Source organism: Pseudophryne corroboree, chromosome 8, assembly GCF_028390025.1.
Source record: "Pseudophryne corroboree isolate aPseCor3 chromosome 8, aPseCor3.hap2, whole genome shotgun sequence".
In the NCBI taxonomy this organism is placed as follows: domain Eukaryota; kingdom Metazoa; phylum Chordata; class Amphibia; order Anura; family Myobatrachidae; genus Pseudophryne; species Pseudophryne corroboree.
Window position 1 is genome coordinate 350301073 of NC_086451.1, and position 12425 is coordinate 350313497.

The 12425-nt window shown below is 44.5% G+C and overlaps 1 protein-coding gene and 1 long non-coding RNA gene across 4 annotated transcripts in view; one reads left to right on the forward strand and one right to left on the reverse strand.

Moving 5' to 3' along the window:
• RAP2C (RAP2C, member of RAS oncogene family) overlaps positions 1 to 12425 on the forward strand; it is a 93494-nt gene that overhangs the window by 18301 nt on the left and 62768 nt on the right. For all 3 annotated transcript variants that reach the window (XM_063937497.1, XM_063937496.1, XM_063937498.1), the window contains exon 3: positions 7118 to 7435. In XM_063937497.1, coding sequence (XP_063793567.1) covers positions 7118 to 7396 — 279 coding nt within the window. In that variant the 3' untranslated portion in view covers positions 7397 to 7435. The remainder of the gene's footprint in view (positions 1 to 7117; positions 7436 to 12425) is intronic.
• The window catches only part of LOC134949109 (uncharacterized), an 83858-nt gene continuing 74626 nt past the window's right edge, over positions 3194 to 12425 (reverse strand). Inside the window, exons 3-4 of the long non-coding RNA XR_010183101.1 lie at positions 8866 to 8966; positions 3194 to 3697 (exon numbers count right to left, since the gene is read on the reverse strand). This is a non-coding gene — a long non-coding RNA (uncharacterized LOC134949109). The remainder of the gene's footprint in view (positions 3698 to 8865; positions 8967 to 12425) is intronic.

Here is a 12425-nt window from a genome sequence, read left to right on the forward strand (position 1 = left end):
AGTCAGGAAGTCATCCTTCCAATCAACATTCAGGAACTCAGGGCTTTGTACAACGCCCTACTGCAGGCCTCATATATTCTTCAAGATCGGGCCATTCGGACAATGTGACGGCAGTGACGTACGTAAACCGACAGGGCGGATCGAAAAGCAGAGCAGCAATGTCAGAGGTGTCGAGAATTCTCCTCTGGGCAGAAAAACAAACATGCTGCGGTTTTGTCGGCGGTCTTCATTCCAGGAGTAGACAACTGGGAAGCAGACTTCCTCAGCAGACACGACCTGCACCTGGGGGAGTGGAGCCTTCACCGGGAGGTGTTCAAGTGCTTGACAAGTCAATGGGGATGTCCACAAATCGACATGATGGCCTCTTGTCTCAACAAGAAGCTCAAGCGGTATTGTTACAGGTTGAGAGACCCACAGGCAGTGGCGGTGGACGCTCTGATGACTCCATGGGTCTATCAGATGGTGTACGTGTTTCCTCCTCTTCCTCTGATCCCAAAAATTCTGAAAAGAATAAAAAGGGAAAAGGTTCAAGCAATTCTCATTGCTCCGTACTGGCCAAGTAAGGCCTGGTACGCAGATCTTCTGGAGATGCTCTTCGAAGATCTGTGGTCTCTACCTCTTTGCGAGGCTCTTCTGCAACAGGGCCTGTTCATCTATCAAGACTTACCACGGCTACGTTTGACGGCATGGAAGTTGAACAGCTGATTCTAGCCAGGAGAGACATCCCTGACAAGGTCATCCTGACTATGATCCAAGCCAGGAAGGGGGTATCGTCTAAACATTACCACCGTATTTGGAAGAAATACATCTCTTGGTGTGAGAGCAGAAAATATTCTGCGATGGAATTTCATCTGGGATGTTTCCTGCTTTTTCTGCAGTCGGGTGTGGATGTGGGCCTACATTTCAGCTCCATAAAAGTTCAGATTTCGGCCTTGTCCATTTTCATTGGCTTCTCTTCCTGAGGTCCAGACGTTCTTGAAAGGTGTTCTGCACATCCAACCTCCCATTGTGCCTCCGACCGCACCTTGGGATCTCAATTTGGTGCTGCAGTTCCTCCAATTGGACTGGTTTGAACCGTTACAGAGGTAGATGTAAAATATCTTACGTGGAAGACCGTCACACTGTTGACGTGTGTCGGAACTGGAGGCGTTATCTTACAAGTGCCCCTATTTAATTTTCCATGAGGCTAAAGCTGAACCTAGGACTCTTCAGCAATTTCTTCCTAAGGTGGTGTCTGCGTTTCACATCAACCAACCTATTGTGGTTCTGGTTGTTACCGACACCTCTGTTACTTCAAAGTCTTTGGATGTTGTGATTGCTTTGAAGGTGTATGTGAGGAGAACAGCTCGTCACAGGAAATCGGACTCACTGTTTGTTCCTTACGATCCCATTAAGATTAGATGTCCCGCTTCAAAGCAGTCAATTGCGCGCTGGATCAGGCTTACTGTCCCGCATGCTTATTCCATGGTAGGATTGCCGATTCCTAAATCATGTACAGGCCCACTCGACTAGGTCGGTGGGTTCTTCTTGGGCGGCTGCCCACGGTGTCTCGGCCTTACAGCTCTGCCGAGCAGCTACTTGGTCAGGTTCGAACACATTTGCAAAGTTCTACAAGTTTGATACTTTGGCATCTGAGGACCTTCAGTTTGGTCAATCAGTTTTGCAGGACCCTCAGCACTCTCCCACCCGGTTTGGGAGCTTTTGTACTTTCCCATGGTACTAAATGGATCCCCAGTATCCTCCTAGGACGTAAGAGAAAATAGGATTTTAATTACCTACCGGTAAATCCTTTTCTCGTAGTCCGTAGAGGATACTGGGCGCCCGCCCGGTGCTTCGGTCTTCCTGCACTGTTACTTGGTTAAGTATTGTTGTTTGGTTCAGCTGTTGCTGTTCCTGTTTGGTTAGCTTAGCTTTCCTCTTGTTTGTGTGCTGGTTCGGAATCCCACCATTATCCTTTTATAACCTTCTCTCAAAGTATGTCCGTCTCCTCGGGCACAGTTTCCTAGACTGAGTCTGGTAGGAGGGGCATAGAGGGAGGAGCCAGCCCACACTATCAAATTCTTAAAGTGCCCATGGCTCCTAGTGGACCCGTCTATACCCCATAGTACTAAATGGATCCCCAGTATCCTCTACGGCCGACGAGAAAAGGTTTTACCGGTAGGTAATTAAAATCCTATTTTTATCTTTTTCAAAGACAAACCTTTTTATGTACAATAATAAAACTATGTAGGAGATGATCCTCTGACACTGGACTCTGTGGTATTATATGAATCCCTTTATGATACTAACAGCAGTGTTGTGCAACGTCCTTGCAAGGCAAAACGGCAATCACATGATGACTGCTGGCACCTAGTGATTCAGAGTAAAGGGTGTTCTGCTGTTATACAAAAGTGGAACAAAGGCCTGATTCTCAGATCTACACAAATACAAAAATATGCTAATGACTCTAACACAGTCTTCTGCATAGAGGCACACGCTGCCGCCATCTCACATCCGCAGGTTACATACAAAAGTGGAAACATCACATGCACATTGGTCGGCCATCTTACTTCTGAGTCAGTCTGTGCTGTCTCAGACAGAGTGGCTCTCCAGCTGTGAGAAAATTCATACTGGCTGATTTTGGCACACCCAGAAAACGGGCCCAACATGCCTTCATTTTTCTAGCCAAAAGGGCTCTCGTCACTTTTATTTAAAAAAAAAAAAAAAAAGCCCCAAACTCCTCCATCACGCCCACATCCTTTATCTCTGAATGCCCCCTCTTACCCCTCGCTTATTCTGCCATTCCACCATGTCACTCAGACCTCCCCTTTCCAAAAAAATATAAGCCACAAGAACAGGGCCCCCACTTGTCCTAAAATGTTCCCCATTCCCTCAGACAGCACATGCACTACAACACTTCTCCACATACCGGTGCCACACAGACCTCCCCACATGTCCTCTCTCACTAGCTTAATTCATGGTAAATATTGGAGCCACACGGGAGATCATGTGCAGGATACACTTTACCTCCTCCTTCACCAATTGGTTGTGCTGTGTGACATACCTGCAGTCTGCATTGTGACGTCTCAGGTGGCTGCTGTGGCTGAATCTTTATTAGAAAGCAGAGAATAGGTAAAAGGGGGCACAGAGCTAAGGACACAGTGAGTAATGTACTTATTGTGCTTTAAAGGAATCAAATAGTTTGCTGATAAAAATCACTCATAGCTAACACATTTAGCGTTTTTCTAGCAGTAGTTCTCGTCTTTCATTACTAATTGTTCACAATGTTAAATTAGGCAGTACATAAAGCATACATAGTCACTGAACCTAGTTTAAATCTACGGCTTAATTACGCATGTGACTGTCACTATTCCTAGTGGGGTGCTAGAGATATCCTGGAAGATTGCTCCATCTGCTTTTAATGGTGTGTCATCTTGGTGCACAGAGCTTGCATTACCTATGAGGCTGCCAGCTACTCTCCAATTAGCCTCCCTGGCTAGTAGTTCCTGGCTGCAGAGGGGAGAAGGTCTCTAAAGTAGCTGAGTCAATGATATTCCTTTCAAACTTACAAGTCACTGATACACTTGTGCTCGGGGACCACGTACTGCAGACTGTGATGGGTTTTACTGCCAGTGCTATAGTACTTTGTCTTGTAAACCTGTCATTCCCTTGATTCCTGGGTTTGGCTGTAATGCCTGTGAATCTCTTCTTGTACCTCCTTCAATTAGAAGGAAAGATCAATTACAAGCGGCTCCTACGGATTAGCCTTACTACAACAATACACTGTAATAGTACAATTAACACATTCTAATCCCTTCACACAATATTTCAGGGTCAGTATTTCGCATGGGCACGATAAATTTATGGATGTTTGCAGATTTTGTGGTCATTACTTAAATGCACCCAAAAACAGGTGCAACCCCGCCCCCCCCGTCTCTTCCTTCTCCATAAATACGTTCCTCTGTACTAGACACAATTAAGCTAAACCACTTCCCTGTGCTAGTATATAGTTTTACATTTCAGAGAAAGTATTCACAAATTGTTTTACAACTAAACCTATTCCAGAACTAAAATAGTAAGGGGTAAACATGTATTATTTATTAAGTTTCTTATATAGCACAGTGCTTTACAATTAGAACAACAGTAATAGAACAAACTGTGCAAAAACAGACAGACATAGAGGTAGGAGGGCCCTGCTCTCCAGCTTACAATCTATTGAATTATTCACTTGAACCTTTTTTTTTTTTTTTTTGTGTATGATCAAATAAAAACCAGTTAGGTGCCATTTGGTTTGAGCAAGCTGTTTTAACAGCAAATACGCACTGCAAATTGAATTTGCAATCTAAATCCAAACTTGCATTGCTTTTTGAGAGAGAATGTTGTTTTTTCTTTTTTTAAATGCGTTCTCCCCGAGAGTGTGAATAGGTAGGGAAAATATTTTATAGTAAACTGCCAGGACCTTCTTCAGAACCCCTTGTACACCCCCCTAATGACTAATTAGACATTTCAAGGTTTTCATAAGGCTTAAATGGGCCAATAATTACATGTCATTAGTAAGGTTAAAAAAAATGGACACACATTACCCCAAAATCAACTTTTTTGTGTGTGTTTTTATGCAGCCCAAATTTAAAGTGTTTATTTAAAGTAAAAATACGGTTGTGATTATTTAGAATTTTTTTTAATTATTATTATTTATTTTAAAGAGGATGCACAAATCAGCCATTTTATACTTTTTAAGAGCTGCCAGTAATTTCATTATGCCCACAACAGTCTTCTATAAGATTCTGCTATTGAAGTTGTCTGTCTTTTTTTGGCATACGAGAAGGACTCCGTACTTTTTCATGCACTTTTTTTCAGGTCTCATTTTCTAGAAAATTTGCACATCCTAGCTGCAACTACTACAAATTGGCATTTCTATTTGGATCTCTCATATCCTGAGTATGCGCAATCATGCAAAGTCTGCGTCTTTGCACCTAATTGGATTGAGCCCAAAGTGTTAACTTCCTTCCTAACCTTCCATTAGTTCCTCTGTTATCTTTAACTAATAGTGTAAAATTCCTGCAAAAAAAATAAAATACAAAACATTTGAGATTGCAGTGATTTAATACCCCTTTTACACTCGCAGGGTTTGGTCATTCCCGGGAATGTGTCCCGGTATATTTCCGGGGACACATTCCCGGGAATGACCCTTTCACATTGGCGGCCCGACCCGACATATTGCCGAGTCGGTGACGTCACCGCTGACTCTAGCGGAGGCGGTGCTTGGAGATAATCTTCTCCAAACACCGCCTACTCCTATGCAGAGAACGGGTGCCGGGTTGCCTTGACCCGGTATACCCGTTCACACTGCACAGCTTCCCGGGACGGTCCCGGATTCAACGCAGGTCTAGACCTGGGTTGAAATCCTGGGATGCTCGTCCCAGGAAATTGTAAGTGTACCCTTTTACACTGACAAAAATCCCGGGATGATGCGCGTTCACGTGCAAAATCCCGGGATAAAATTGTCAGTGTAAAAATTGCTGTGACATTACTGTGTATGGATCCCCAATCCACATCAGTCATTTTATTTTATGCAGAGCCTGTTTACAGCTGGCTAGGGAGGCCAATCCCGGCCATTTTTTTTTTCAATCCCGGGTATCAGGATTGAAAAATGGTCAATCCTGGGATTCCCGGGATCGGCATTTCCCTGTGTGGCCACCCCCCTCACCCCACCCATCACTCGCCATACACCGGGGGCGGGTGGGACACTTCAGCTGCTCTCTCCCGGCAGCTCCCAGTGGTGTGTGACGGCACAGTGTGACCTCTCACGCTGCGCTGAGGAGGCGGAAGCCAGGGCAGCATGTGAGCGTCCTGAGGATGCTCAACGCTGATCCCTCAATCCCGGCCATTGTTGGCCCTAAATCCAGGGATCCCACCGATCCCGATCCTGGGATTGGCCTCCCTACAGCTGGCAAAACATCTTTTCCCCTAGTATTAAGAAGATGAGTGTAAATTTGGTTCACTTTAAAAACTCCCCTCATTTAATGTGTATATAGGTCGACATGGAATAAGTCGACAGTAAAAAATGACAACCGGGTCAAAAGGTCAACATGGAAATGACACACAAAAAGGTTGACACAATTTTTTGGGTTTTGTCAATTTTCTGCCACAAACAAGCCCCATTAGTGTACCACATGGCTCGCTTTGTTCGCCATGCTTCAGGCAAGGTTTTTTTTAAATGGGGGGAAACCGAAACTTTTGTCGACCATTGTCCTGTTGACCTTTTGACAAAGTCTGCCTAATCCATGTCTACCATTAGTGGTCGACTTATTGACTGTAGACCTTTTTTAGTGTAGATCTATAGACCGGATACTTATGTTTACATGTTGGCAGTAACCTCTGGAGCATTACTCACTCCATATCTGTTCCATGGAATATTTAGGACACTATAGGGGCGATTCAATTCCTACACAGGAATCTAGCTTCCAAGTAAAGTTCCCGGGAGCTAATTAATTACTTCCCATGATTCCCACTGTGTCCTTTGATATTAAGCGAGATTAGCCACGTTAAGCTGCAGCTCCTGGACTAAGTTCCGGGCATGATGCAGCTGTCAAGTCACGACGAGACCCGTAGCCATACTTTACAGAAATTTCTGCTAACCTCAGGAGAATGCAAGCAAATATCCATGGTAAGTGCAGCCTTGTGGCTAGTCATGGGAAGTAATTGAATAGCAATGTATCACTTATCCCAGGAGTTAAATTCCTGTGTAAGATGGCCACCTTTTCTGATATAAACTGAATTTATGTGTACATAGTTGGGTTTAGCCATGATTCAGCAACAATAAGAACCTTCCTTGGATTGGTTTAGTGTTATCTGTTAGTATATGCTGAATAAGAGGCAGACTGCGTTAATAGTGTGGATGCAGATTTGCACAGGGCCGTGACGTATTCTAACTATTCTGAGTCTGTTGGCATAGTTCTATTTAGAGTTATGGAAGTCAGTATCTGGTGTCAGTGAGTTACTGCACTTGACAAGTTTGAGTCTATCTTCTTAAATATACAGAACAGGCAATGAACACACAAATCCAATAATCTGAAAAAAATAAAACTTTTGTGAAAGTAAATAGTTTAACTCTTTAATTGCTCTTGTTTTTAACCAGGACATCAAGCCAATGCGGGACCAAATAGTCAGAGTCAAGAGATATGAAAAAGTCCCACTTATTTTGGTCGGGAACAAGGTTGACCTGGAGTCTGAGCGAGAAGTCATGTCTACAGAGGGCCGGTCTCTAGCCCAAGAGTGGGGCTGTCCTTTTATGGAGACATCTGCTAAGAGCAAGACAATGGTGGACGAACTGTTTGCAGAGATCGTCAGGCAAATGAACTATGCGTCTCTGCCTGAGAAGCAGGATCAGTGTTGTACAACTTGCACTGTCCAGTGAGACACTCGGAGGGACCTCAAACATGGCCATAACAAGCAGGTCGGTTTGGCAAACCTTTCATTCAGTGGATCTCTTGTTTAACCCCAGCTTAGGAGATCAGTGTGTGTATTTTTTTCATCTGACAATTATGGTGTAGCAGTCGCATCTCTTCTAAAGATAAACCAGATTGAGGCATAATTCAGGAGTTGGTGGGATATCCTATCTATTGGATACTGGTGTTCAGGGTATCACATTGGTGCACTTATATCTTTCGTTTTAGGTGGAAATATCTTTCAAGAAAGCCTTTTGTTTTATGTTGCTAAATCCCATCCACCAGCTGTTCCTCTGCACAAATACTACCTGGGGAGAGTTGCAGGGATGCACTGGGGCTGTAAAGCAGCCTTGGCAATGTCACTGCGTGTCCCCAACAAGGGGCATCCACCTCACGGGGGCGAACTATGAGTTAGTGGGACCTGCGCCATGACTACCGGTCGTGGCTGGGACAAAGGAATGGCGGGCAGCTGAGAAGAAAGCTGGAGACTGTGCTGCTTGGCCACTCCCGCTTTGTGTGGCCAGATGGCCAGTCTATCCCTGGATTGGAGTAATAACGTTTATGTTTGTGAATGTAGTACATGTTCAAGATTAAAAAAAAACGACAACATTGGACCCGCGATCACATGAAATACATGGGATTGGGGATGAGGCAGCTGAAGCATAATCCTAGATAAGTGCTGGCATTGGGAGAAAATAATGCCGGCATCGGGACGAATAGGATAGCCCCGGCAATCCTATTAGCACTGGTAAAGTACCGCTGGTAATAGGATGCCGCCTGTATCTCCATGCTAATCTGATCCTGTTTGTTTTTTTTGGGTAGGGGTGGTTGGTATCCGTCAGCCCTCACTTAATATATAATATTGCACAGTTGGACTTCAAAAGAGATGTCAGTCTACATCAGTGGTTCTCAGATTGTGTGCCGTGGCACCCTGGGGTGCCTCGGGACACCTGCAGGGGTGCCTGAGCTTGGTGGTCCAGGACCAATTCAAATTATGTATAGTCAGTGCAATAGGTGAAACCAGTGCTGGTGACTGTCAATCATAAAACATGTGAACAAACAGAAGCAAATCCTGTCCCTCACCACACAATTGAAGCTAAAGATGACTTAGAAATACAATTTACTTAATGTAATATTTCTTTTTACATTTCTCAATAAGTAACTCTTGTCCTAGGGGTGCAGTGTAAAAAAATCTGATGCTCTAGGGTGCTGTGATACAAAAAAGTTTGGGAACCCCTGGTCTACATATTTCTTAGGTAGGTTTCTCTGACTTGGCCAATGCAGGTTACATACTGACTGAGCAGCTGAATACTTTAGGCAGTTAGTGTTTTTTTGTTTGTTTTTTTTCAAAGCATTTGCATATATTCTAAAATATGTACATATTAAACATCTTAAACAGGAAGTGTAAACACTCAAATGTTAATTGAGCCAAACATACCTGAAATGTTGATTATTTAGCGCACAGCATGCTGTTTTTCACATCCCAGTGCTGACAGAACACACAGATTATCTGCTAACTTCTCTGTTTTACATCACTACCTGGAATGCAAGAGATGTGGCTACTGCAAAAGAACAATCACTGACAATTATGCAGTCTCCTAGGTAACATATGCCCTGTATAGAATGGTGGATTTTATATACAGGAGCACTGCTAGTTTGACTGCAAGCATAGCTGACATGCTATGCTTTGCAGTTTGGGGGGGTTTGCCCTCCACCAGCAGCCATTTAGCTGCTGTGTGGTGGCTCTGGGATATTGTATACGCAGTCTAAGCTGTGGACAAACATGTCTTTTTACCTTCAGAGATGATTTTAAAAGTTAGCTTTGCTGTAGTTGTCCTTCTGTTAGTTCTGCAGCTACAGTACTTTTCAGGTTGAAGTGTGTATAGTTATGTTTCTCAGTTCCAGTACTCAAGTAGTACTCACAACAGGTCATGTTTACTGAATTTCAGCCTGTGGAAATGGGTGGGATAATTACGGGTATGGGTCATTTAGTTGACAATTATTGGTCGACAGGGACTAGGTCGACACCTGAAAAAATTTGACGTGTTTTTAACTTTTTTGGTGTCGTTTTCTTCGTAAAGTGACGGGGAGCCCCAATTAGTGCACAGTGTCCCCTTGCATTGCTCGCTTCGCTCGCCATGCTTTGGGCAAGGTCGTAAAAGTTTAAAAAAAAATGGAAAAAAATGTGAAAAACGCTTGTTGACCTGTTTCCATGTCGACCTAATGACTATGTCGACCTAATGCATCTTGACCAATAGTGGTCGACCTAATGACCGTATCCCATTACTGGCTCTAGAAAATACATCAAGTCACTTGGGTATGATAAGAGGTCCACAAAAGGTGATCTGTTGGGGGTACTTTATACCACTGCTTCTTAAATCCACTTTTAGAGTCTATACCAGAGGTTCCCAAACGTGGTCCTCAAGGCGCCCCATCAGTCCAGGTTTTAGGTATATCCATGGCTCAGCACAGATGGTTAAATCAAATTGACTGAGGTGCTAATTAAGTCACCTGTGGCCAAGCATGGATAAATTTAAAACCAGGACTGTTGGGGTGCCTTGAGGACCGTGTTTGGGAACCTTTGGTCTATACTGTTGACTAAACATCTGGATGCAAAGCATTATATTAAGTGTAAATGTCCCAGAGACTATGCACTTTATTCATGCGTCCTAGAGGATGCTGGGGTCACCATTAGAACCATGGGGTATAGACAGGATCCGCAGGAGACATGGGCACTTTAAGACTTTGAATGGGTGTGAACTGGCTCCTCCCTCTATGCCCCTCCTCCAGACTCCAGTTTTAGAATTGTGTCCAGGCAGACTGGATGCACACTGAGGAGCTCTACAGAGTTTCTGTGGAAAAGACTTTTGTTAGGTTTTTTATTTTCAGGGAGACTGCTGGCAACAGTCTCCCTGCTTCGTGGGACTTAGGGGAGAGAAGTCAGACCTACTTCTGGTGAGTTTAAAGGATCTGCTTCTTGGCTACAGGACACCATTAGCTCCTGAGGGTCTGATCGCTAGGTACGCCTAGATGCTCGTTCCCAGAGCCGGCCGTCACCCCCCTTGCAGAGTCAGAAGACAGGTGAGTAGAAGAAGTAAAGAAGAATTCAGTGACTGCTTCTGAGGTAGCGCACATGCTCCCACACACAGAGGCACTGCAGGGGGCGGGGGAGCGCCCTGGGCAGTGTGTGTGTGTGTGTGTGTGTGTGTGTGTGTGTGTGTATGTATGTATATGTATGTGTATATATATATATATATATATATATATATATATATATATAATATATATGTGTGTATGTATGTATGTGTGTGTGTATATATATATATATATATATATATATATATATATATATATATATATTCTCAAAACAGACTGGCAAGAGGGGACATAGGTGCGGAGACACTGTCCTACCCCCGCCAGTTTAAACGGTTACTGAAAAAACGCGGGTCTGAAGCGCGCCATTGCGGGCGCGGAGCTTAGTCCCCTCAGCTCCCACAGCTCAGTGCCATTTTCTCTACACTGGCTGCAGAGATGCTGGTCCTTCCTCACACTGCTGTACAAGTAACAGGGTGCAAAACGGGGGGGGGGGGGGGCACAGTAATTTTGGTGCATATTATTAGAATAGCACTGCAGGTCTGAGGCATTTAATCTGGGTTTCAGAACCGTTGGGTTGTGAGCTGTCAAACTTCCTCTGTCTCTCTGACAGACTTTACTGTGGGTCTGTCCCCTATATGCCCAGTGTGTCTGTGAGTGTTGGGTACACGTGTGTCGGCATGTCTGAGGCGGAGTGCTCTTCCCAGGAGGAGACTGTGTTGGGGACACAAACGGCTGTGGGAGTGACCCTATCTGCACCGCCGACTCCCGATTAGGTTAATGTGTTGAATGCCTTGAATGCAAATGTGGCTCTTATTAGTAAGAGATTAGATAAATCTGAGTCTCAGAACCAGGCATGGAAGAAGTCTGTGGAGGATGCGTTGTTGCAAGTCCAGACCCCTTCGGGGTCACAAAAAAGATTGTTTGCCCAGTTGGCAGACACGGATACCGACACGAACCCTGACTCCAGTGTCGACTATAGTGATGCCAGATTAGATCCAAAAGAGCATTCGGTACATGATTGTGGCGATAAAAGACGTATTACAGATCTCGGAGGACCCTGCTGTTCCTGACAAAAGGGTCTGTATGTTTAAGGGAAAGAAGCCTGAGATAATGTTTCCTCCCTCTCATGAACTGAACGCTCTATTTAATAAGGTTTGGGAAAGTCCTGACAAAAAGTTTCAGATTCCCAAAAGGATTCAGGTGGCGTACCCCTTTCCTTCTGGGGATAGGGATAAGTTAGAGTCACCCCCCATTGTGGACAAGGCTCTATCCCGGCTGTCCAAAAAGGTGGCTCTTCCGTCCCCGGACACAGCAGCCCTTAAGGATCCTGCGGATCGTAGGCAGGAAAATACATTGAAATCCATTTATGTCACCACAGGTACGCTGCTCAGGCCAGCCATTGCATCTGCGTAGGTGAGTAGTTCAATCAAAAAAATGGGCAGATAGCTTGTCATCTGATATAAATACCCTAGATAGGGATAGCGTTCTCTTGACTCTAGGTCATATCAGGGACGCCGCAGCATATCTAAAGGAAGCTGCAAGGGATATTGGCCTTTTGGGATCAAAGGCCAATGTCATGGCTGTCTCAGCTAGGCATGCGTTGTGGATTCACCAATGGAATGCTGATGCTGACTCCAAGAAAAGTATGGAAGCTTTACCATATAAAGGTATGGCCTTATTTGGAGACGGCCTTGATTTGGTGTCTACGGCTACCGCGGGTAAGTCATCCTTTTACCTTATGTTCCTCCACAACAAAAGAAAACGCACCATTATCAGATGCAGTCCTTTCAGCCCAATAAATTCAGAAAGGGCCGGGGTTCTTCCTTCCTTGCTACTAGAGGAAGGGGAAGAGGTAAAAGATCTCCAGCCTTGTCAGGCTCCAAGGAGCAGAAGTCCTCCCAG